Source organism: Aureococcus anophagefferens (assembly GCF_000186865.1).
Source record: "Aureococcus anophagefferens unplaced genomic scaffold AURANscaffold_1, whole genome shotgun sequence".
NCBI classification, from domain to species: domain Eukaryota; class Pelagophyceae; order Pelagomonadales; family Pelagomonadaceae; genus Aureococcus; species Aureococcus anophagefferens.
In genome coordinates, this window is record NW_008705561.1 from 842527 (window position 1) to 867041 (window position 24515).

At 70.8% G+C, this 24515-nt stretch overlaps 7 protein-coding genes across 7 annotated transcripts in view; 4 read left to right on the forward strand and 3 right to left on the reverse strand.

The window, feature by feature from the left end:
• Positions 1-3766: 3766 nt before the first annotated feature.
• AURANDRAFT_13380 (hypothetical protein) lies at positions 3767-4609 on the forward strand (the record flags this gene model as incomplete). Its single annotated transcript, XM_009034017.1, has 1 exon — positions 3767-4609. A coding segment is annotated over one exon (843 nt), but the record flags the coding sequence as incomplete, so codon positions are not given.
• A 1960-nt stretch (positions 4610-6569) lies between these two features.
• AURANDRAFT_16767 (hypothetical protein) lies at positions 6570-6875 on the forward strand (the record flags this gene model as incomplete). Its single annotated transcript, XM_009034018.1, has 1 exon — positions 6570-6875. A coding segment is annotated over one exon (306 nt), but the record flags the coding sequence as incomplete, so codon positions are not given.
• A 4167-nt stretch (positions 6876-11042) lies between these two features.
• On the forward strand, positions 11043-13836 carry PTA6 (hypothetical protein; the record flags this gene model as incomplete). Its single annotated transcript, XM_009034019.1, has 4 exons — positions 11043-11261; positions 11377-12882; positions 13380-13559; positions 13612-13836. 4 exons carry the CDS (start codon positions 11043-11045, stop codon positions 13834-13836), a joined length of 2130 nt encoding a protein of 709 aa, XP_009032267.1.
• A 78-nt stretch (positions 13837-13914) lies between these two features.
• On the reverse strand, positions 13915-15042 carry AURANDRAFT_18676 (hypothetical protein; the record flags this gene model as incomplete). Its single annotated transcript, XM_009034490.1, has 1 exon — positions 13915-15042. One exon carries the CDS (start codon positions 15040-15042, stop codon positions 13915-13917), a length of 1128 nt encoding a protein of 375 aa, XP_009032738.1.
• Positions 15043-15541: 499 nt separating this feature from the next.
• AURANDRAFT_6353 (hypothetical protein) lies at positions 15542-15982 on the forward strand (the record flags this gene model as incomplete). The annotated part of the gene is made up of 1 exon (XM_009033874.1): positions 15542-15982. A coding segment is annotated over one exon (441 nt), but the record flags the coding sequence as incomplete, so codon positions are not given.
• Positions 15983-16117: 135 nt separating this feature from the next.
• AURANDRAFT_60550 (hypothetical protein) lies at positions 16118-17676 on the reverse strand (the record flags this gene model as incomplete). The annotated part of the gene is made up of 2 exons (XM_009034489.1): positions 16118-16445; positions 16697-17676. 2 exons carry the CDS (start codon positions 17674-17676, stop codon positions 16118-16120), a joined length of 1308 nt encoding a protein of 435 aa, XP_009032737.1.
• A 2902-nt stretch (positions 17677-20578) lies between these two features.
• AURANDRAFT_70514 (hypothetical protein) overlaps positions 20579-24515 on the reverse strand; it is a gene marked incomplete at both ends in the record, with an annotated part of 10063 nt that continues 6126 nt past the window's right edge. Inside the window, 4 exons of the mRNA XM_009034488.1 lie at positions 20579-21861; positions 21999-22747; positions 22917-23311; positions 23642-24444. Of these exons, the coding sequence (XP_009032736.1) occupies positions 20593-21861; positions 21999-22747; positions 22917-23311; positions 23642-24444 (3216 nt within the window). The remainder of the gene's footprint in view (positions 21862-21998; positions 22748-22916; positions 23312-23641; positions 24445-24515) is intronic.

Genomic DNA, 24515 nt, shown 5'->3' on the forward strand with positions numbered 1-24515 from the left:
GCCGCGGCGCCCGCGGCCCTCGCCGCGGCGCCCGCGGCCGTCGCGGCCGGCGCGGCGAGTGGCGCGCTCGCGCCCGAGTACGCGGCCGTGGCGCCAGCGGCGCTCGCGGCCGCGCCCGCGGCCGTCGCGGCGGCGCCCGCCGCGTCCGACTTCGCGCGCAACAACCCGGGCCTCTTCTCCGGCGGCCTCTTCGGCGACGACGACGCCGCGCCCGCGGCCGCGTCCTCCACCGCGGACCTGAGCTCCAAGTTCGGCGACCTCTTCGGCGAGTCAAGCGGGCCGCCCAAGGGGCTCTTCGACTGACCCGGGGGCTTCTTACCTAACGCCCCCGTTCGCGACCGCCGCTTGTGTGTTTTGTTGGCGTCTATGTTGGCGGGGGCGCGAAGTGGGGGCAGGACATCGTTCGCCGAGTCGACCGTGACAAAGCCTCGACAAGATTAGCCACGGCGCTCTAGGCCTCCGCCGCGACGGGGAGCTCCGTCTCGGCGCCGCCCTGGGCGACCTTGGCGTCCGCCGCGCCGCCGTAGACCGCGGCCATCTTGTCCGGGGCGACGATGAACTGGAAGTCGTCGGGGATGCCGTTCGCGAGGAAGGGCGGCGGCGGCTTGTGCGGGCCCCAGGTGAACATGGGGACGAAGGCACGGTGCGACACGATCTGGAAGATGAGCATCTCGACGGCGAGCGTGACCTGGTCCGCGTGCTTCGCGGAGCACTCGCCGATGATATTCCCCAAAATCATGCCGAAGAGGATCACGGTCTGCACGGCGGACGACCAGGGCAGGATGAAGATGTACATCTTGTTCCGCAGCGACACGATGGGCTGCCGGCTCGGGAGCACGAGCTTCGTGAGGTGGCCGACGAGCGGGATGATGCCCGAGAGGCCGCAGATGACGAAGAAGAGCTGCACGAAGCCGAGCATCATGCCCGCCTGCCCCTCGTGCGGGCAGCTCGCGGACTCGTCCTCGAACAAAAGGCCCTGGAACTGCAGCGTGCTCTTCACGAGGACGATGAAGAACATGCCCACGATCTGCGCCTCGACCTACGGAAGGCGCGGTCTCGAAGCGCGCGGCGAGACGCCGCCGAAACCCGAGGGAGACCGCGGGACGCGGGCCCCGACGAGGCGCATGCAGTGGAAGACGAGCGCCGTGTTCGGCTCCTTCTTGCATTTGAACCCGTGAAAAGGGACGAAGGGCGGCGGGATCTTCTGCGGCCCGATCTTCGCCTGGTCGAGCGCTTTGCCGCAGGCCGTCATGACCTCGGTGCGCCCGCCGTGGCCCCGGATGTCAAAAAACGCGAGGAGCATCAAAATGTAGTGGTAGACCCACATGCAGCGGCCTACGCAGGGTCGACGCTCTCGGCGTTTCCTCGCGCGCCGTCGCGGGACGCCGGCGCCGGCTGATCGTGAGCGCGTCCTCGTAGAGCAGCTTCGTGCTGTTGGACACGCCCATGGCCATCATGCCGTTGGACAGCGCGAGGCAGGCGCTGAAGAAGATGACCTTGATCATGTGGCCGTTGATGGCGCTGATGAACCCGTTGCTGTAGCGGTAGAACCAGGAGAGGTCGTAGGCGGCGACGACGGCCGAGAGCACCCCCAGGATGAGGCATACGGGCCCGAGCGGATTGTGCTTCATCGTTGCGTGGGCGTTCCGAGCGTCGAGGTGTCCAGGAGACGACTGGCTGCCGCACGACAACGCGGGTGGAGGATGAAAAAAACGAGGGATGCGATAATTTCTAAATTGCCACTACGACCTTGTTGACCAAGTTATTGAAGGGGGAGCACACCCGAAGATCCCGCCGGGGAAGGCGCGGGCGGAGGCCTAGCCGGGGATCTGGCGAACCACACCGGCCCCCTCCTCCACCCTGAAGATCGTGCGCGCACTCGGGACGGAGGCGGCGGTACACTCGCGCCACGCCTGGTACCACCGCCACGCCGAGAGCACGCCGGGACTGGCGCAAGGCAGTAGCATCCTGAGTCGCCTCATTCAGACGACACTCAACGGACTCTCCGTGGACCGGGGGAGGTTGAGAACGAAGGCACCCGCACCCGACGGGCAGGACGTCCGGCTCGACTAGGCCGATTCAACCTCAGGACCACAAGTGGCTAGCCGAGGGCACCGCCGAAGAGGACACCCGTAGTCAGCGGGACCGAAGAGAGCAAAGACGCCGACGAAGAGAGCGAAGACGCCGACGTCGACGGAGCCGCACACAGCGCCACGCTACGAAGAGACGCTGCAGAATGCAGAGAAACGAATGGACACGGGCACATCGAAGCCCGCACACCGAAGCCATCGAGGGCGCCGACCCCACCAGCTCCCCCCAAGACTCACGCCGAAGGCATCCGAACGAAGCGAGCGCGCGCGGCAGCCCCCCGGGCCCGTGGGCGACGTCGCGCCGACGGCCAAGCACTGCAAGCTCTCGCGCTCGGCGCCCCGCCGCCCAATCGACGCGCGCAGCGGGGTGCTCCTCCCCGAGCGCCCCCCGGAGCCGACGCGGCGAGCCCCACCACCGGCCGCTGCGCGAAACCACCCCCGCGCACTCTCCGAAAGCCGCCCCATAAGCTTCGGCGTTATCATTCATGTAAAGTTGATGTTGTTGAACGCTTGATGAACTTGTTGCAATCCTATGCGGCCTGCATTCGCAGCTCTCTGCCAGGCGCTCGCCTGCCATGGGCTCGCGCGCATGCCGCAGGCGCCCTACTATAGACAGAACGCGAACACGGGCCACGACGAAGCCGTAGAAGAAGCATCGCTCGACCGCGCGACGGAGCGCGAGTTCACGGACCTCATCGACGTCGTCCACGCCGCGCGCGAAACGCTCGGGCTGCCGCCGATCGCCGCGCCGGCGCGCGCCGGCGTCGCGAACGTCAAGTCGCTGTGCAAGGCGCGCGCGGCGGCGGCGACGGCGAAAATCGGCGACGCGGCCGCGACGGTCGCCGGCGGCCGCGTCTCGCTCGTCGAGCTCGGGAGCCGCGAGGGCCGCGTCGCCGCGTCGCTCGCCCACCTGGAGTTCGCGAGCGTGACTTTAGTCGACAAGGCGCACCCGGACAGCGACGAGGCCAAGGCCGTCGAGGGCCGCCGCGTGTCCGTCGGGCTCGAGCATTTGCACCTCGCAGGCCTCGGCGACGGCGACGTCGCCTGCGTCGCCAAGCACGTCTGCGGCCGGGCCATGGACTACGCGATCCGCGCCGTCGCCGCGGCGCCGCCGGCCGTCGTGGCGCTGGCGCCCTGCTGCTACTTCGACGTGGAGTATCGCGCGTACCCGCCGGAGGGCCGCGACTTCCTGCGGGACCTGGGCATCGACGCGCGGCGCTTCGCGATGCTCACGCGGCTGACGCAGTGCGGGCCGCAGGAGGTCTTCGGCGATCAAACCATAGGCCAGGCGGCCATGGACCTCATCGACGCGGGCCGCGTCCACTACCTCCTCGGCAAGGGCCTCGACGCCGCCGTCTTGCCCTACGCCACGCCGGCCCTCGCGAACGACGGCGCGCTGGAGTCGACGCTGATCGTGGGCTGGCGCAGCCCCGACGCGTAAGAGGAGGTTCGTGTGCGTGTGCGCGGCCGAGTCCGAGACTTAGTCCGAGCGCGCGTAACGCGCGAGCCCTCGCGGGGGCAACGACGACCTCACTCGATGATGATGCCGCTGTCGCCACGCTTTTTGTGCCGCGATCTCCGCGCTGTGCCTCGAGCTCCGCGTGTTGTGCATGAGCGCTCTGTTCAACCTCGTGCTCAACTGCTTCCAGAAGGTCAAGGACGAGGAGTACCCGAAAATGAACTCCGCCTGCCTCGTCAAGCAGGACGCCAAGACCAGCGCGGCCATCATCGGGCTCCTCGAGGGCGACGCTAAATTTACCGCGCTGAGCAAGTTCGAGGGCGAGTCCATCGTCGGCCGCGACGCCGAGGACGCGGAGAAGCTCCAGAAGGGCGTCGACGCGTCCATCGCCAAGGGCGTGCTGCCGAAGCTCGAGCCGCCGCCGACCTACGTGACCATCGACGTCCTCGGCAAGACGCCCGACGACGTCTGCAACGTCATCGTGGGCCACATGGGCGACGCCGTGAACACGGGCGGCGTCGTCGTGCTCTGCGGCCTGAGCGGCACGGGCAAGGGCACGACCGTGGCGCGCCTCGGCGAGCTGCTGCCCGAGGGCAAGACCACGGGCTGGTCGAACGGCAACGTGTTTCGGTCGCTGACGCTCCTCGCGGCGACGTGGTGCGAGCAGCAGGGTCTCGCCGAGTTCGACGGCGCCAAGGCGCTGACGCCGGAGAACCTGGCGACGTTCATGGGCATGCTCACCTTCGACAAGTTCGACGGCGCGTGGGACATCAAGATCAGCGGCCTGGGCATCGAGGCCATGGTGTCCGCGATCAAGAACACGGACCTGAAGGGCCCCAAGGTGTCGAAGAACATCCCCACCGTCGCGGAGCAGACCCAGGGCGAGGTCGTCAAGTTCGCCGCCGCCGCGGCGACGAAGATGGGCGAGGACGGCCTGATCGTGCTCTTGGAGGGCCGCGAGGCGACGGTGAACTACATCCCGTCGCCCTACCGCTACACGCTGACCATGAGCGACACGGCCGTCCTCGGCCAGCGCCGCGCGGCCCAGCGCGTCGCCGCCGCCGTCCTCAAGGAGTTCCCCGAGGGCGCGGACGACGGCAAGCTCGCGGAGAGCGTGAGGACCAACTCCACGAAGATGGCCGAGGGCCTCTAGATTCCCGCCGCCCGTCGTCGTCGCGCGCCGTCGAGGCCCGCGCATGTAACACGCGCCCTCCGGCATTATTACTCCTCGAGGACGACGCGCGCGAACGTGTCGTAGAGGTTCGTCTGCTTCCCGCTCGCGCCGGGATACACGAAGTTGCGGACGTGGCCCCGCGCATCCGTGAGCTCGAAGAGGCCGCTGTCGAGGCCCGACGCGACGAGGTAGACGCCGTCGGCGATGACGCGGCCGCCGCCCTGCGCGTCCGCCTGCGCGAGGGACGTGTGAGGCAAACAACCGAGGGGGAAAGCGAGACGCGGCGGCGCGCGTAGAAGCCGCACGGCACGATGGAGTAGCGCGCGTCGAAGACGGCGTCCGTCGGGGCCGCGTCGTCCGCGCTCTGAGGCGCCAGTTTGAGCTCGAACTCGGCCATGTAGCTCGTCGGCTTCGCGTCCATGGAGTTGATGAAGAGGGAGATCGTCTCCTTGCCGACGAGACCGCCGTTCGACGTCGCGGACGACGGCGTATAAAAGACGTTGTGGACGCCGCCGGACCAGGGCGCGACGCTCGGCGCGGCCGACGCGCCGACGCCGAAGACGTGGTACGACTGCGCGCCGCCGACGCCCGTGTGCGGCGGCGTGCCGAAGCGCTGGAGGATCGCGTCGGCGCCGTCCGCGGCGCCGTAGGTCCAGGGGTCCTTGACCACGAAGGCCTCGCGGTAGAAGCGGTGCGTGACCGCGAGAAGCGCGGCGCCGGCCTTGTCCACGAAGCGGTGGACGCCGTTGCCGTGCCACTCCTCGCCGTCCTCGGCCTCGGGCGCGTCCGACGCGTTGAGGTACTGGAACTTGTAGATGGCGTCCGAATAGGCCAGGGAGCTCGTGCCGATCTTGTCCTTCCAGGAGTAGTACGAGTCGCCGTCGACGGTCGGCACGACTTTACCGGTGCCCAGATCCATGCGCACGAGGCCGTTGACGCGCACGACGCCCGCGAGCTCCGGGTCCGTCCACTGGACCACGAAAAGCGCGTGGACGTCGCCGGAGTCCGTCGCGAAGACGTCGAACTGGTGCGTCACGTGGTGGAAGTCGACCTATGGGCGGTAATGAGCGGTATAGGGCGCGACTAAAGGAGACGCGGCGTGCGACCTCGGACGGGAACGCGGCGTCGAGCGCGGCGTCCAGGTCGTGGTCCATGTAGGCGGAGCTCAACCGGTCGTAGACGCGCAGCGTGTCCGCGCAGCAGCCGCCGCCGGCCGTCGCGGGCGTCGCGCCCTTTTCCAGTAAAACGTACAACGAGTCGCCGACGACCTTGGCGCTGAGGCTCGCGCCGCCGGCGCCGCCGCCGTGGGCCGCGAGGTCGAGGCCCTTCCAGGAGCCGAGGGCGTCGTTGTTGTTGTCGCGCTTCACGAAGGACACGTTCACCGTGCGCGCGTCGTTGGTGGATTTGTCGTAGGAGAGCTCGAGCCATTCGAGCGTCGTGGACGTCGTCAGGTTCGGATCTCCGAGAGCTGGCACCATGGCGACGAGCTCGCGCGTCGCCGAGGCGACGGCGGCGGTGAATAAGAGGCGGAGCAAAATCATCGCAGGTCGGGGCAGCATAGCCATCGGCCGAACCAGCCAATCGGCGGACAGCAAGAAGCGAGTGCATGAGTATGTTGAGCCTGCGACCGTCATCGATGCAGCGGCGACCGCTCGTCGCCCTCGTCGCGCTCGCAGCGCTCGCCAGCGCGCTCGTGCCGGCGCCGGCGCCGGCGCCGCACACCGCCGTCCCGCGCCGCCGCGCGCTCGCGCTGCCGCTGGGCGTGTTCGCCGCCGTCATCAACCCTCAACAAACTCTCGCGGACCCGCCCAAGGTCAGCGAGCGCGTCGCCGTCCCCGGCGTGCTGCCGCCGGGCGCCGAGGCGACGTCGCGCGGCCGCGTGCTCAAGAACGGCCTCAAGTACGTCGACGGCGTCGCCGGCGCCGGCGCGGCGCCCGAGTGGGGCCAGGTGCTCAAGATCAAGTACACGGCCTACACGCGCGACGGTGCCGGCAAGCTCACGAAGGTCGACGCCGTGCCGACGTACCTCGTGCGCCACGGCAACGGGCGGACGATCCGCGGCCTCGACGAGGGCATCCACACGATGCGCGTCGGCGGCACGCGCCGCGTCGAGGTGCCGCTGACCATGGGCTACACGGCGCCGGGCCTCGGGCCGCTGCCCGAGGGCGCGGGCCAGCGCCGGCGGTTGGACCGCCAGCTCACGGACCTCGAGAAGAGCCCGGAGAACACCGCGATCGTCTTCGACGTGGGGCTGCTGGACGCGTGGGACGACGACGCGGACCAGGGCTTCTACAAGGACAACTCCTTCTCCGGGAAGGACTTGACCTTCATCGCCGAGAAGGCGAATAGCATCGCGGAGCGGCTGAAGTAACAAACTTTGGTAGTTTTAAACAGGCTTACTCGATCCTAGGCCGCTTCAGACGCGCGCGGAGGTGCGCGTCGCACTCAAAATTGAAACGCGCCATGCGCTTCTCGTGCTCCTCCAGCATGGCCGCGCCGCGGGCGTCCAGCTCCTCCTCGTGGCGGGCCATGCGGCGGGCCTCCTCGGCGCGGCGGCGCAGAGACGCCTCGAAATCCGCCGTGACCCCGAGGTCGACCCACCGGCCCGCGCGCGTCGTCGCGAAAAGCGCCGGAGGCTCGAGGTCGACCCAGTCGACGAAGGCCCCCGCGATGGCCAGCGTCTCGTCCTCCGCGGCGCAATGCAACGTGGCCTCGTCCGCGGACGCCGGCAGCGGCAGGCTGAGGAACCAGCACACGGCCTCCGCGCGGCGGGCCTCCTCCGCGAGACGGGCCTCCTCCGCGAGACGGGCCTCCTCGGCGAGACGGGCCTCCTCCGCGAGACGGGCCTCCTCGGCGCGGCGGGCCTCCTCGGCGCGGCGGGCCTCCTCGGCGCGGCGGGCCTCCTCCGCGAGACGGGCCTCCTCGGCGCGGCGGGCCTCCTCGGCGCGGCGGGCCTCCTCCGCGAGACGGGCCTCCTTGAGGGCGCGTAGGACGGCACCGTCGTCGGGTGGAACGACGGGTGCAGCGTCCTCGTCGAGGATAAGCGCCAGCCCCCCCTCGCGTCGCCAGACCGCCGGCGCGTCTCCGAGGACGGCCGCGATGGTCGCCTGGCGCGTCTCCTTGACGAGGCGGCCCGCGAAGTCGTAGATCCCGACCCACTCGAGCGGCACGCAGCCCTTCTCCTTTTTCTCGAAGACGACGCCGGGCCGCTTCTCCTTCGCGTCCGCCGCCGCCGTGGCGATGACCGTGACGCGCGTCGCCGCGACGCGGGGGTCGAAGACGCGCTTCGGCGAGGCGTTCGTGACCTCGACGAAGTCCTCGAAAAGCGTCTTGCAAAGGCGTCCACGCAACAGATGAGAGAACAAAACGGGATCAACCTGTCTGCGCGTGAAGTACAACGCGCTGAGATCGCCCGCGGACAGGAACTGGCCCGCGTCGCACAACTCGGGAAACGGAACCTTGAGCGCCATGGCGAAGGGGAGCATCACCAAGCGAGCGACAGACAAAGGCTTGAAGCTCACCACGCAGGACACCTGGCCACACGCGCCAATCGTGTGGGTCGGCAGCGGCCAGGGCGGCAATTTGGGCGTCGGGGACCCGGCCACGGCCGCGGGCGCGACGGCGCCCGCGAGGGCCGCCTCGCCCGCCAAAACGTTCGCCTCGATGGCCTTCCAGCGAGGCTGGCTCAGGCCGGGCCCGCGGGTCGGCGGCGGAGGGCAAGCGCCCTTGACCTGGGCCAACGCGGCGACGAAAAGGTCGACGAGACACGGGCCGTGGTAGGGCGTCCCGCTCTTCACCGCGGCCAAGACGGCCGGGATCAGGGCGGTGATGTCGACGTCCCACTTGAAGATCGTGCCGAGGTTGGGCCAGCCCATGCCCCCCCGCGACCAGCGCTGGTGGAACATCTTACCGGTCGCGACCGCGACCGTGGCGCCGTTCGGAAGCGGGAGTGTCACGTCGCGGAAGCCCGCGTTCTGGCCGATCAACTCCGTCGCGAAGAACGTCGCGCAGTTCGCCGGCGTCTCGATGAGGATCTCGAAGATTTCGTTCTTCCCGGCGACGTCGAAGATGACGACCTTGGTGACCTTCTTGACGTCGCCCGCCGTCAGGAAGCGGCCGAACCACTTCACAAACAGCGCCCGCACGTCGATGTGCCGGTCCGGGTGCAACGCGGAGAGAATGGCCCTGTAGCCGTCGATCGTCTCCCGCCCGGTGACGATATTACGCGCGAGAAACGCCGCCTTTAGCGCGCGCACGAAGGCCGGGAAGAGCCCCGTCCCGGAGCTCGCGAAGTCCCGCATCGACCGCGCGTGCTGGCTCGGCACCGCGCCGCCGGCGCGCGGGTCGTTGTCGTCGACGCGGCACACGCAGTGGCCGCAGCCGTTCTTCCCGAAACTCGTCGGCAGGGCCGCCGGGCAGCCGACGCCGCCCGCGCAGACGTTGGCGAACGTGTCCTGGTCGACGCCCGCGGCCTCGAGGTCGAAGACCAAGGCGCCCAGTCTCAGCCAGGGATTCAGCCGCAAAAACTCCTGTACGAACAACGAATTCGGTCCCTCGAATGGCCCAGTCGTTCCTCGACGGATATATACGTCCGGCCAGCGGCAGCCCGGCGGCAGGGTCCGCAAGTCCGGCGGGAGCTGGCTATTGGATTGGCCGTACAAGAAAACGTCCAGCACGCGCCGAAGCTGGTCGAGGTTGTCGAAAGTCGCAGCCATCGGGGACCTACCATTCGAGTTTACTAAGTAAATTTAAGAACGCGGGGGGAGAGGGGGGGGGAGAGCGTCGTCCGCCGCTTCGTCGTCAGCGCCGGCGGGTCCCTCGTCGACGCCGTCGTGGGCGGCCCGCGCCCGCGCGACGAATCCGCCCGTCCCCACGGCCGTACGAGATCCCGGCCGCGCGCCGCGCGCGCCGGCCGGACCACGCCGTCGACAGCGAGCCGGCGACCGTCGTCCGCCGCTTCGTCGTCAGCGCCGGCGGGTCCCTCGTCGACGCCGTCGTGGGCGGCCCGCGCCCGCGCGACGAATCCGCCCGTCCCCACGGCCGTACGAGATCCCGGCCGCGCGCCGCGCGCGCCGGCCGGACCACGCCGTCGACAGCGAGCCGGCGACCGTCGTCCGCCGCTTCGTCGTCAGCGCCGGCGGGTCCCTCGTCGACGCCGTCGTGGGCGGCCCGCGCCCGCGCGACGAATCCGCCCGTCCCCACGGCCGTACGAGATCCCGGCCGCGCGCCGCGCGCGCCGGCCGGACCACGCCGTCGACAGCGAGCCGGCGACCGTCGTCCGCCGCTTCGTCGTCAGCGCCGGCGGGTCCCTCGTCGACGCCGTCGTGGGCGGCCCGCGCCCGCGCGACGAATCCGCCCGTCCCCACGGCCGTACGAGATCCCGGCCGCGCGCCGCGCGCGCCGGCCGGACCACGCCGTCGACAGCGAGCCGGCGACCGTCGTCCGCCGCTTCGTCGTCAGCGCCGGCGGGTCCCTCGTCGACGCCGTCGTGGGCGGCCCGCGCCCGCGCGACGAATCCGCCCGTCCCCACGGCCGTACGAGATCCCGGCCGCGCGCCGCGCGCGCCGGCCGGACCACGCCGTCGACAGCGAGCCGGCGACCGTCGTCCGCCGCTTCGTCGTCAGCGCCGGCGGGTCCCTCGTCGACGCCGTCGTGGGCGGCCCGCGCCCGCGCGACGAATCCGCCCGTCCCCACGGCCGTACGAGATCCCGGCCGCGCGCCGCGCGCGCCGGCCGGACCACGCCGTCGACAGCGAGCCGGCGACCGTCGTCCGCCGCTTCGTCGTCAGCGCCGGCGGGTCCCTCGTCGACGCCGTCGTGGGCGGCCCGCGCCCGCGCGACGAATCCGCCCGTCCCCACGGCCGTTCGAGATCCCGGCCGCGCGCCGCGCGCGCCGGACCACGCCGTCGACGGCGAGCCGTCGTCCGCCGCCGCCGCGACGCCGGCGGGTCCCTCGTCGACGCCGTGGCGGCCCGCGCCCGCGCGGCGAATCCGCCCGTCCCCGCAGCCGTTCGAGATCCCGGCCGATTCGCGCCGCTCGCCGCGCGCGCCGCTGAAGTTGCAAAATTATCGACACTGAAGTTGTACCCGTTCGGCTCCGCGCTACCAGTAACCCGAAACCTTCACCCAGGAAGAAGTAGGTATAACCTTTTACTATTATCGCCGAGACCAACGCACCGCCGCAGCAGCTTTATTGGGACTCAACTCAGTCACGTCACTCAAGGTCGCCTCTTCAGGCAACGATCAAGGCGAACCTCAGGATGTTTCGGGTATGGTAGCGTTTCAGCACCTGCGCGTCGAGGAGCACGGCCGGCGTCGCGATGCCTGGTCTTACGTTGTGGACGATCGCCAAGGGCAACATCGGCATTTCATCGGCTCTGACCGTCGATTCAAAGCTCGCATCTCCATCCGCGCTCTCGTCTTTTCTCGAGATGTTCTCCTTCCCATCGATGGCGCGCGGCTTTGGCGCCCTCCTCATCATCACCACGGTCTCGGAGATCATGGCGGACCGCTCCACTTTCGAGGAGCAAGACTTCACGGTGAGTTATCGCCATCCGACTCCTTATATCGCTCTTCAACGCCCGCCCCGAAACATAACCCCGCCCCCACCCACGAAACCCCTTGAAACACGTCGGACACCTTCTTCCATCGTAGTGGCTCATCGTCTGCGCGGGCTTCCTCGCGTTCGCCGCGGCGTTCGGCATCGGCGCGAACGACGTCGCCAACTCCTACGCGACGTCCGTCGGGTCCAAGGCCATCACGATCAAGCAGGCCGTCGTGCTCGCGGCGATCTTCGAGTTCCTCGGCGCGCTCCTCATGGGCTCGTCCGTGTCCAAGACGATGCGCAAGGGCATCGCCGACGTCGAGTGCTTCGACGACAACCCGGGCCTCCTCATCTACGGCATGACGTGCGTCATCCTCTCCGTCGCGATCTGGCTCCTCCTCGCGAGCTACCTCGAGATGCCCGTGTCGACGACGCACTCGTGCGTCGGCGGCATCATCGGCATGACGCTCATGGCCCGGGGGTCGCGGTGCATCATCTGGAACTACAACAAGAACGACCAGAAGGACCTGAAACCGCTGAGCTTCGACGACTTCCCCTGGCTCGACGGCGTCGCGGAGATCGCCGTGTCGTGGCTGTTGTCGCCGATCGCGTCGGGCCTCTGCGCGGCGGTGCTCTACGCGCTCACCAAGTACGTCATCCTCGAGGGCCCGAACCCCTACCTCTTCGCCAAGGTCGCCTTCCCCGTCGTCGTCTTCATCACCGTGGCCATCAACACGTGCTTCATCATCATCAAGGGCACGAAGGGCCAGCCGAAGCGCTTCGAGACGCAGCGCCTCGTGCGCGAGGCCGAGGACGGCAACCTGCTGCCGGCCATCGAGGTCGGCTGCTACGTGGGCCTCGGCGCCGCGGGGCTCGCCGCGATCCTCGGCGTGCCGCTCGCGCGGTCCATCGACCGCGGCGAGGGCATCGCGGACTTCACGGTGCGGGACGCCGCGCCCGCGGACCCCGAGGCGGCGGCGGCCCCCGCGCCCGGCGAGTCGTCGGCGTCGGCCTTCGACAAGATGAAGGGCTACATCGGCGCCCAGGTCACCAAGGACACGCACCGCGACGTCCAGCGCGTCGAGAAGGTCGCGTCGATCCACAAGAACGCGAAGCTCCACGACGCCAAGGCCGAGTCCTTCTTCCGCTTCGTCCAGGTCTTCACGGCCATCGTCGCGTCCTTCTCCCACGGCGCGAACGACGTCGCGAACGCCATGGGCCCCTTCTCCGCGGCGTACGTCGCGTACAAGAAGGGCAAGGTCGTCCCCAAGCACGAGATGGACCCGGACACGATGATGTGGATCCTCGCCCTCGGCGGCGCGGGCATCGTCGTGGGCCTCGCGACCTACGGCTACAAGATCATGAACGCGATGGGCGTCAAGATGATCGCGATCACGCCGTCCCGCGGCTACTGCATCGAGCTCGGCGCGGCGCTCGTCGTCATCTACGGCACGGCCCAGGGCTGGCCGCTGTCGACGACGCACTGCCAGGTCGGCGCCATCGTCGCCGTGGGCCTCTTCGAGGGCACGGACGGCGTCAACCTCAAGCTCTTCGCGAAGACGTGCTTCGGCTGGATCATCACGCTCGTCGTCGTCGGCTGCTCCACGGCCGTCCTCGTCGGGCCCTCGCCCGAGCCCCTCAAGAAGTACTACTGCGACGGCTTCACGGCCTGAGCCGAGCCCCGCCGCGCCGCCGCGAGTCGCGTCTCCGAACCACGCGACTCCGAACGTCTCGAAGCTCCGGTCGACGCACCGGACTTCCCCGCTCCTCCCCGCCCCCGCCCGCGCCGCCGCGTTCTTCGGACGCGACCGCCCCGGCGAGGGTCCCCCCTAATTGCGCTCGTCTAGATGCTGCGTGCCGTCAAGGACGGCTGATTGCGTCGTTGAAGCGCCGAACACGACGTTGTGACAGCGCCATGGCAAAGCGCGACGGTGTGGCTGCCACACAAGAGCCTACGCCGAGCAAGCGGCGCCGCGACACGCCGCCGACGAAGCAAGTGGCGTCGCGACCGGCTCGCATCGTAAAGCTGTTGGTCGGCGGTCGCGAGCACGCTACCACGCGCTCGACGCTGAGCCTCGTCACGGGCTCGTTCCTCGACCGCTTGGTAAACCAGGAGGACGAGGGAGGCATGGCGGCGATGGACGACGGCCGGTTCTTCATCGACCGCGACGGCGACATCTTCGGGCTCGTTCTGGATTATTTGCGAAGCGCGGGCGAGTCGGTTCCGCAGTTCGACCCGGAGACGCTCCGGCGGTTGCGCATCGACGCCGACGCGCGACGCCGCGTCTTTTTGGTACGCGCGCGCGCGCCCTCTCGCGCGCACTGAACCCACCTCCCGCGCGCAGTTCTACGGGCTCGAGGACCTCGCGCGGCAATGCGACGAGAACCTCGCGGCGCTCGAGCGGGAGCGCGGCCGCGAGAAGGAGCCCGTCGTCGTGCGCGTGCTCCAGCAGTCGAACGCGGCGGCCGCCGAGGAGGAGACGGACGCGCCGCCGATGCCCCTGAAGCGGCGGCGCAGCGAGGCCGTCGAGGCGCTCGGCGAGGACGTCTTCGGCGCCGACGACTTCTGAGGACGCGCGCGGCGACTTTTGACCGACGTAGTGGGCAGGACGCGCATCCGTTAAAGCGCGCGTCAGCCCGCGGACCCCCTAGTTGGCCGCGGTGCCCGGCCGCTCGAGCTCCCACTCGTCCGCGCCGATGATGTCGAGCACGCGGATCGTCGCGTCGCCGCCGCCGACGGCGAGGCGCTTGCCGTCGGGCGAAAAGTCGAGGGTGAAGACGCCGCGCTCGAGGCCCGCGACCGTGCCGACCATGGCGTAGTTCGCGTGGCAGTCGAAGACGCGTGCCTCGTTCGCGCCGGAGCCGCCCGCGGCGATGAGCGGCTCCGTGCCGTTCTTGGGCGCCTTGGCGAACTGGGCCGCGTAGACCATGCAGGGCTCGCGCTGCTGGATGAGGGACGACGTCCAGGGCACGGTCTCCGCGAGCGTTCCCGTGCCGAAGTCCCAGAGCTGGAGCTGGTCCTCGGGCCGCCACGAGCCCGTGAGGATCTTCGACCCGTCCGCGCTCACGTCGATGGCGTCGCCGCAGAGGTGGGGGCCGTACAGGGACCGCACGGACGCGCCGGCGCGCGCGTCCCAGATCTGGACCGTGTTGTCCCAGCCGCCGCTGACCAGTAAATTCGGATCCGTCGGGTGGAACTTGCAGGAGAAGATGCGGTTGCTGTGGCCCGCGGAGGCCTTGATGCCGTAGCCGCTGCCGCCCTTGAGGGTCGCCTTGAGCTTGCGCGTGTCCTCGTCGTAGACGCGGATCGCGCAGTCCTTGCCGCCGCCGGCGAACTCGGCGCCCGACGGCGCGTAGTCGAGCGCGTAGATCTGGTTGTCCGCGCCCTCCTCGACGTGGCTGTGGAGGCACTTGCCCGACGTGACGTGCCAGTGCTCGACGACGCCCATGGCGTTGGCCGCCAGGAGCACGTTCTTCGTCCGCGACCCGTCGCCGGAGGGCCGGAACCGCAATATGGTGCTCGGCAGGCCCTCGGACGAGCCCGTCGACAGGGTCTGCGACACCGTGCCCGTCTTCGCGTTGAAGACGCGCACGGCGCCGTCGCCGCAGCCCGCGGCGATGTACTTGCCGTCGGGCGAGAAGCGCACGGAGAAGACCTCGGCGGCGAGGCCCGAGATCGTGATGCTCGGCTTGAGCTTGCGCTTCGTCGTCGGCGCGGGGCCGGACAGGGCCGGGTCCGGCGCCAGCTGGGCCTCGACGTTGCCGAAGGTCGCCATGGGTCTCCTGTCGTCGAGGACGAGCACCGAGGCGCCGGCTGCACCGACGAGATGGGCTGCCCCGAGAGCTTTGAACTCGGGCCACCTGTCGAGATGAGGTTGCTCGTGCGGCGACGGTGCTTCTCGGCTGACGCCCTGCTTGAAGCAGGCCAGCGCGAAGGACTCGTCGCCGTTCGAGCGTCAGGTCGGTTGCAGCGACTCCCGTACGCAGCGCACCCATCGACATCGGCCGTCGCACGCCGCTCACCGGCATCGCACGGTGCAACACTGTTATCTCCGTCGCTCGCGTTGCAAACGAACCATGGACTCGCTGCTGCTGCGCATCATCACACTGTCAATGGCGCTCATTGCCTTGCCTTTCATCGACGACGGCCTCGGCGTCGACGCGCTCCACGCGCAGCAAAGCCAAGCGACGGCGCTCGGCCGGCGCAGCGCGGGCCAGCGCATCGCGGCGGCCGTCGCGTCGCTGACGCCGTTCGCGGTCGTCGCGCGGCCCGAGGGCGTGAACAAGCCCGAGCTCCTGCCGACGACCCTCGTCGACGGCCGGCGGCCCAACGTCATCGACGTCAAGGTCAATTTTCTCACCAAGGGCGAGCAGAAGCGCCTCGACGTCCTCGCGGCGAAGACCGAGAAGGCGTCGGGCTTCAAGATCCGCGTGCTCTGCCAGTCCTACCCGGAGACGCCGGGCCTCGCCATCAAGGACTACTGGAAGGTCGACGACAAGACCGTCGTGCTCATCGCCGACAAGGGCCTCAAGGGCACGTCGAACATCCTCAACTTCAACGTCGGCGACGGCCTCGCGGACGTGCTGCCGACGCCGTTCTGGACGCGGCTCCAGGGCCGCTTCGGCACCTCCCGCTACTGGCGCGACAAGGGCGAGGACGTCGCCATCACCAACGCCGTCGAGGCCATCGCCTACTGCCTCCAGCAGGAGGACGGCTGCACGGACCCTCCGAGCCGGGACCTCATCGACGCGAAGCTGTAGTAAGACCTTCGCGGCGCGCCGCTCGTGCGGGGGCTGTGCGCGACGAGGGGAAGTTGCGGCCTAGAGTCCGCCGGGGAAGTTAGGACCGTCCTAGACGCCCGTCGGCGAGAACGTCTTGTTCGCGAGGGCCCGCGGGCAGTACGTCGACCCGGACCACTTCGGCTCGTCCTCGAGCGCGCCCGCGCACTCCGTCGTCGCGACGCGGTCGACGGCGATCCGCGCGATCCAGTCGATGAGCGTGCGGCCGCCGCCGCCGCCCTTGGGGCCCGTGCCGTCGGCCTCGTAGACGAGGCCGTCCTCCGTGAACGTGTGCATGTCGCCGTCGACGGCGTAGTGGACGACGTTCGGGAGCGCGTCGAGGCCCAGGAGGATCTCGTTCGCGCGCTCGTAGAACTTGCTATCCGAGAGGAGGAAGGGCCTGCGCGGGGTTTCGCGCGTCGCGCGGAGAAAGACGAGGAAGACGCGCACCCGGGGCAGGACAAGAGAGCGAAATTCCCAACTTCAAAGGCTGCTCTCTCGGCCGTTTTCCACTCGTTTCGGCTGATTTTTGGACGAGCGATCATCTCTTGGAACGGTCTCGAAGCGTGGATGCTTGTTTTTGGAACGCGCGCGCGCGGAACACTCACATTGAAGCGACGTTGAATCACTCTTGTCTTGCCCAGCGCGCACCAGGATTTGAAGCTCAGCGCGATGGACTCGAAGAAGCCCTTCTGGACCGCGTCGGCCTTGCTCTGGATGAAAGCGAAGGGCGCGTCGGCGTGCCTCGTCGCCGTCGCCGCGAGCACCTTCTGGATCGTCAGGTTGCCCGCCGCGCACGCGCGGTCGAGGCCGAGCGCCGCGAGCGACGTCGCCAGAGGCCCCGTGCACATGGGCCAGACCTCGGAGAGCACGTTTCCCTGGCAGCCGTCGGGGAAGACGCCCAGGTAGGAATCCAGGAGCGCCGTCTTCCGCGCCGCCGGGAACATGTCGAAGATCGCGTTGCCCCAGGCCTGCGCCGCGAGGGACCCCGCGGAGTCGCCGCCGATCACCAAATCGGAAAGCGCGCCGACCTGCCCGCGGAGCCAGGCGAAGGTGGCGTCCGCGTTCTGCTGGCCGCTTTGGACGGCCCTGTCGCCGTCCGCCGTCGTCCAGCCGTGGTCCGCGGCGTCCGCGGCGAACGCGTCGCCGGAGCAGTAGAGCAGCTGCACGACGGTGTGGTTGACGTAGGGATTCTTCGCGTTCGCGCGGTCGAGGAGGCCCGTCATGTAGGACGGGTAGGCGTCCTCGACGCACATGGAGCGCTTCGTCGACGCGGCGTCCCAGCACGCGCCGCCGCCCTGGAAGAAGACGAGGAGCTTGTCGCCGTCGCCGGGGATGACCTGGAACCCGTAGGCCGTCTTCTCGGAGATGCAGCGCGTGTCGCCGCCGGGGTAGACGACCGTCGATTCGTCGCGCGGCATCTTCGCGATGGAGCACTCCGACCTTTGCAGGTCGCAGGTCTTGTAGCCGCCCTCCTCCATGCGCGGGCGGGGCTCGAAGCGGAAGATGCGCGGCGCCTGCACCGTCGTCGTCTCGGTGACGGTGGTGGTCCTCGTTCTCGTGACCGTCGTCGTCGCGGTCGCGGCGGCGGCCAATTGCAACAAAAGGAGGCTGCCAATGCGGAGATCCATGGCGAGAGCTCTGCAGATCTGCGTGTTCAAGCAGGGCAGCCAATTACAAAAGCGCAACAAAGATGAAGTAGAGGGCAATCGGCGAGCTGTGTAAAAAGCCTCTGTGGCAATGGACCCCTCGGTCTTTGCCAACATCGGCGGCTTCCTCGGCGGCGGCCTGCCCGCGGCGCCGCCGGCGCGCGCGACACCAAAACCGACGCCAACGCAGGCGCAACCACCACCGCCCGCGACAGCGCACCGCACGCGCTGCGTCGTCTTCTCCAAGGACCGCGCCTTCCAGCTGCGGTGCCTCCTGCGGTCCCTCAAAAAGAACGTCACCGTCGACGAGACCCTCGTGCTCTGGCGCGCCGACGACGACGGCGGCGCCGCGGCCTACGCGGGCGTCGCGCGCGAGTTCGAAGGCGCGACGTTCGCGCGGGAAGCGGGCTCCGCCGAGCTCCGCGCCGCCGTCGCCGAGACGGCGACGAACGTCGACTTCGTGCTCTTCCTCGTCGACGACGCCCTGCTCCTCAGACCCGTGGACCTCCGCGCCTGCGCGCGAGCGCTCGCGGACCGACCGGACGCGCTCGCGGCGCACCTGCGGCTGTCGCCGTGCGTGAGCTGGTCGCACGCGGCCTCCAAGGCCTGCGCGCCGCCGTCCTTCGAGCTCCCGCCGTCCGCCGTCGGCGGGACGCCCGGCGACGTGCTCTTCTTCGACCGGCGCGGCGCGGCGGGCGACTGGAACTACCCCTGGGATCTGTGCGGCGGGCTGTACCGCGCCGAGGACGCCGCGGCGATTCTGGGCGCCGTCGGGGACGCGGCCCTGGGCCACCCGAACCGTCTCGAGGCCGCCGGCGACGCGGCGTTGAAGCGCGGCGCCCTCGAGGCGCTGGGCGCGCGGCGGCCGCGGTGCGCGTGCCTCGCGGCGCCCGCGCTGACCTGCGTGACCGTCAACCGCGTCCAGGACGTCTACGCGGCGCCGGTCTACGGCGGCGCGCCGACGCTGGATGATTTAAACGCGCGCTGCGGCGACCCCGCCGCGGACCTCGACGCCGACCACTACCGCCTCGCGCGCTTCGACAGCGTCCACGTCGGCGACGTCGCGGAGAGGAAGGTTCCGGAGGCCGCGCCGCTCGTGAGCGTGCTCATGCCCGCGCGCGACGCCGAGAAGACCGTCGAGCGCGCCCTGCGGTCCGCCCTGGACGACGGCGTCGCCGAGGTCGTGGTCGTGGACGACGGGAGCGCGGACGGCACCGCGGACGCGGTCCGACGCGTCGCCGACGCCCGCGTGGTCCTGGTCCGACTCCCGGAATCGCGCGGCGTCGCCGGCGCGCTCAACGCGGGCCTCGCGCGCTGCCGGGAGCCCTTCGTCGCCCGCCTCGACGCCGACGACGTCGCGGCGCCCGGGCGCTTCGCGGCGCAGGCGGCCGCGCTCGCCGCGCGGACCGACGTCGATTTCCTGGGCGCGGGCTGCGTGTCCTTCGACCTCGCCACGAACACGGCCGGCACCTATGTCCAGCACCCGCACTGCCCGCTGCTCGTGGGCTGGGCGCTGCACTTTTCGTGCTGCGTCGCGCATCCGACGGTGCTCTGCCGCCGGGCCGCGCTCGAGGCGCTCGGCGGCTACGACGAGCGCTGCCGCGCGGAGGACTACGACCTGTGGCTCCGCGCGACGGAGCGCAACGCGACGGCGGTCATGAACCTGTCGGAGCCGCTCGTCTGGCTCGCCAAGGCCGCGGCGTCCGTGAGCAAAGCCCGCGGCGCCGAGCTCCGCGCGGACGCGGACGCGGCGGCGGCGCGCGCGTTCGCCCGGCGCCTCGGCGGGCCCGTCGACGCCGCCGCCGCGGCGGCGCTCCGGCGGCCCGAGGACGGCGGCCTCGCGGCCCTGGGCGCCGCGGGCGACCTGCTCCTCCGCCTCGAGGCCGCGTTCCTCGCCGCGGACCCGGGCCCGGTCCCGGACTCGCCGACGCTCCGCCTCGGCCCGGCGCGCGCCGCGGCCCACGTCCGCGCCGACGTCCTCGCGCGCCTCGGCGAGCTCCACGTCCACGCCATGCGGCAGGGCGGCGTCTGCGGCGCCTGGACGCGGCGGGCGACGCCGGCCCAGCAGGCCGCGGCGCTGCGCGCGCTCCTAAGCTAGGGAATTGTACCCCGGCCCCGAAATTGGTTTCGACGTTCTTACGTGTCAGTGACGCCGCGGCTTCGATCTCGCGACGGTCGGAACGTCGGCGCGACGCGCGGGCCCCGCGGGCGCCCCGTCGCCGGGGGTCGCCCGCGCGCCGCCGGGCGACGCCGGGGGATGGGCCCGGGCGCGGGGCGCCCTGTTTTTTTTGGCGCGGCGCTCAGATGCAACACGGCTCGGTGCACTCGGGCCCGCAGCTCGCGCACCGCGGGTTGGAACAGCACCCGCGACACGCGGGGTTCTCGCAGCACCGGCTCGACTTGCCGCGGCAGCAGGGCGCCTGGCAGTTCTCGTCGCAGCCGCCGCGGCAGCAGGGCTCGTTGCAGACGGGGGCGGCGAGGAGGGCCGTGGAGAGTTGAACCGCGTAGGACTGCGCCGCGCGGGCGGGGCCGAGCGCCGAGCGGTAGATTTTCGTCGGCTGGAGCGCGATGACGCGCCACAGCGTGAGAAAGAGGGCGATGAGAGAGCGGGGGGTGTTAGCCATCGTACACGATTGCAGTGCCAGGCGAGGACTGGGGAGCTTCACTCTGAGCTCTTATCGACAAAGCACGTGTCGGACGACGTTGATGTTTGCCCTGTCGGCGCGCGCGTCGACCTATAGCTAGGCTGAGCCACGACGCCGCTGTCGCCGGCCGACTCGGAGGCCTCACCGGGTGGCCGCGCGAACATCCATGGTCCGGCACAAGACCCAGCAGAAATGAGAACGTTGTGCTGCTTTCGCGGGGGGACATCCGCGGCAAAAAACAACCGAGAACGTGTTACAGGTCCAGCTTCCGCTCGAAGTTCGGCGGCAGGGGCGGCCCGTGGACCGGCGGCGTCTCGTCCGGGTAGGCCGCGGGCAGCGACGGGAGCGGCGCGTCGCCGGCCGCGTCCTCCCGCCGCGGCGCGTCGGCGGCCGCGTCGTCCCGTCGCGGCGCGTCGCCGGCCGCGCCGTCGTCGTCGTCGACGAGGCCGCCGCCGCCGATGGCCTTGGGCGCGCGGGCGACGATGTCCTTCTCGTGCTGGAGGAAGGCCTTGGCGGCCTTGTGGAGCTCGGCCTGCATCGTCTCGACCTGCTTGTCGCGCGCCTTCACGTTCGCGTCCAAATTCGCGACGAGCTCCGACAGCCGCTGGATCTCCTCGTCGCGGGCCTTGACCTGGGCGTCGACCATCTCCCGCCGCGCCTCCATGTTCTTGAGCTCCCGGGTCAGCAGCTCCTCCTGGAGCATCGACGAGTCCGCGAACGCGCGGTCGACGAGCTCCTGCGCCTCGTCCTCGCAGCGCCGGCGCTGCTCGTCGAACCAGCGCTCCTGCTCGCGCCGCGCCTCCGCCGCGACGTCGACGACGGCCTCGGCCTCCTGGAGGTCGCGCCGCGTCGCCTCGTGGGCCGCCCGCTCCCTCGCGAGCGCGGCCTCGAGGCGGTCGCGCGCGGCCCGCGCGGCCTCGAGGTCCGCGCGCAGGCCGTCGCTCTCGGACCGCGCGCCGTCGGCGGCGCCCGCCTTCTTCTCGAGCTCCGCCCGGTGCAGCGCGAGCTCCTCCTCGAGCGCGTTGTTGAGCTGCGCGTATTCCAAAACCCGCCGCTCCGCGTTGTTCCGCTCCCGCGTCATGCGCGCCATCTGCTGCCGCGCGGAGGCGTACATCTTCGCGTAGGCCCGGCCCGTGATGCCGTCGCGGCCCGCCGCGTCGCTCGCGTCGCCGTCCGGGTCGCGCGCGAGCGGCGGCGCGGCCGCCGAGATCTCGCCCTTCTCGAGCGCGGCGAGCAGCGGCGGCTTCAGGCCGCCGCGGACCGCGGGCGGCTCCTCCGGCGGCGGCAGCGCCGGCGCGTCCGGGTCGTCGGACGCGTCGTCGTCGTCGTCCTTCGTCTCCGGGTACCCCGCCGCCTCCGCGTCCATCGCGGCCCGCGCGGCGTCCTCCGCGTAGAGGGCGTCCTGGGCGATCAGCTGCGCGGCGATCTCCGCCTCGAAGTCCGGCGGGAAGTAGGTCGCGATGGTCTCCGTCGCGGCTTTGAGATGGTACGTCAGCTCCTGCTGCTCCTCGACGGTCCGCACCTGGGCGGGAAAAGAGAGATTCGACGTCGCTTCAACGTGGGTGTTCCGCGCGCGCGCGTTCCGGGAAAAGCATCCACGCGTCGAGACCGTTCCGAGAGATGATCGCTCGTCCAAACATCAGCCGAAACGAGTGGAACACGGCCGAGATAGAAGTTGGGAATGTCGCGCTCTTTTCCCGCCCCGGTCCGCGCGAGCAGCTTGTGCTTCGCGATGCAGCTCAGCGTCGCCGCGGCGGCCGCGGCGGCGGCCTCGGCGTTCGTCGCGTCCGCGGCGCGCAGGCGGGCCTCCAGCGCTTCGACGCGCGTCGACGCGGACCGCTCGTTCGCCTCCGCGGAGTCGCGCGCCGCGGCCGCCTTGGCGCGCGCGACTCTCTCGGCGTCGAGGTCCCGCCGCAGCTTCGCGGCCGCGGCGTCGCGGTCGCGCGCGGACGCCTCGGCCGCGCGCCGGTCCTGCGCGTGCGCGCTCTGGAGCCGCGCGTTCTCGCCGGCGACGGCGCGCGACGCCTCGCGCTCGCGCGCGAGCGCGACGCGCGCCTCGTCGAGCGCCGCGTCGCCCGTCGGCGGCTCCGGCGGCGCCTCAGGCTCCGGCTCCGGCGGCGGCGGCGCGGCCGCGGCCGGCGGCGGCGGCGGCGGCGGCGACGCGGACCGCGGCGCGGGCGCGGGCGCCGGCTCGTCGCCCGCGGCGATGGGCGCGTACTTGCGCTCGAGCTGGCGCACGAGCTCGTCCTCGCGGCCGACGTACTTGCTCAGGATCACGTCGACGGAGCCGAGCTTCTCCGGGTTGAACTCCGTGTAGAACTTGATGATCCAGTCCCGGATCGACTCGTCGGGCTGCTCGTCGGCGTCGAGCGCGTCCTGCGCCGCCTCGAAGTCGGTCTCGTTCATCGCTGCGACCGCTGCGCGAGGCCGCGACGACGCGCGGTCGCTGCGACGTTCCGTGCGCGCAGGCCGCCTGCGCGCGTCGCGCGCGATGCCTCTCGATGGCAGCCTCGCGGAGTACTAGTGCACCTTGAGCTCATTGAACCATGTTGCAGCTGCTGCGAGCAAGCTACTTACCCCTGAACGCGGACATCGTGCCGCCGTGGAAGTCGGCGTGCTCGTCGTGCAAGTCGGCGTGTGGTTCGAAGTCGTCCGGGCTCATGTCGCGGCACCGCGCGACGGGCGAGCCGCTCGGCGAGGTCACGCCGACTTCCGGGTAGGGGTCCTCCTCCTCCTCCTTTTCTTGGTCGTCCGCCTCGCGGCGGCAGGTCAGCTCCTCCGTCCCGTAGGAGCAGCAGAGGAAGGGGCCGAAGGTCGTGCCGAGCCAGCTGTCCTTGCTGGGATCGGCCTTGGCGTCCTCGTTGAGCTTGGCGGTCAGCTCGCTGCTCGCCTTGCGGACGGCGCCCTCGCGCATCGGCGGCCGCTTGCCGTCCTTGCTCTTCACGAGCACGTAGTTCGTGTCGAGGATCGGGCTGCCCGTGCGCGGAGTCGACCGGGTCCGTCGAAAGGACGTCGATCCGGCGCCGACGCCGGGCGGCGCCCCGCGGCCGCCCTGGCCGCCGCCGCGGCCGCCGAACTCCTTCACGCGAGGCGAGCCGCGCGGCATGGGTCAAGTACCGAGCGCGGAAGCGCCGCCAGACACAGCAAAGCTAGGAGAAGCGACCCCAACCCAGCGGTCCCCACCCCTGGAGGGAGCGCGGCTGCCACCCAGTGAGGCACTCCGAAAGAGCGGATCGAGTTTGTATGAAACTACTTCACTTTCACCGAGCTTGAACTGCAAGTTGTTAAAATGGCGAGTTCACGCGAGGAACTTCTTCTCCTTGACGATCCTCCGCGTGACCTCGGCGACGGCGTCGCTGACGGCGTCGCGGTCGTCCGGGTGGAACTTGGAGAGGTCGAACTTGTCCGGGTGCCAGCGGAGGAGCGCGGCGCGGACGGCCCGCTTCCGGTCGTCGACGGGGTCCGCGCGCGACGCGCCGGACACGGAGCCGGAGCGCCTCGGCAGGGGCAGGTCGCCGAGGCGGAGCGCGCCCTCGGCCGCCGCCTCGAGCTTCGTCTCGAATCGCGCGAACGCCGCGGCCGGGTCGCGCGGCGCCGGCGGCGGCCGCGCCTTCGGCGGCGGCGGCGGCGGCGGCATGGCGGCCTCGAAGTTCGGCGGCGGCGGCATGGGCGGCGGCCCCGGCTGGTGGGGCGGCGGCGGCGGCGGCCGCTCCGCGGCGCCGCGCGCGAGCCGCGCCGCGAGCGCGTCGCGCTCGCGGAGCGCGAGGTCGACCTCCGTCGCCTCCTCGCGCACGGCCGACGCGTCCCGCGCCCAGGAGGGGAGGCCCGCCGCCTCGTCGCGGCCCTGGGCGCGCCGCAGGCCCTCGAGCGCGTCCGCGAGCTCCGCCAGGCGCGCGGGCGTCGCCTTCGCGTCGAGCGCCGCCGCGAGCAGCGCGGCCCGCTTCGCGAGGCGGTCGAGCGCCGCGGCGTCGCCGGCCGCGGGCCGCGGGCCGAGGGCGTTGCGCCCGAGCGCGAGGTCCGTCTTCGCGGCGATGACCGCGCGGTGGCGGCCGCGCGCGCCGAGCTTCGCGCCGTCGTCGGCCGCGAGCGACAACCCCGCGCGGCACTTGAGCGCGAAGAGGGCCGCGCGGTTCGGCGGCGCGCCGCCCGGGGGCGCGCCGGAGCCGCCGCCGCCGG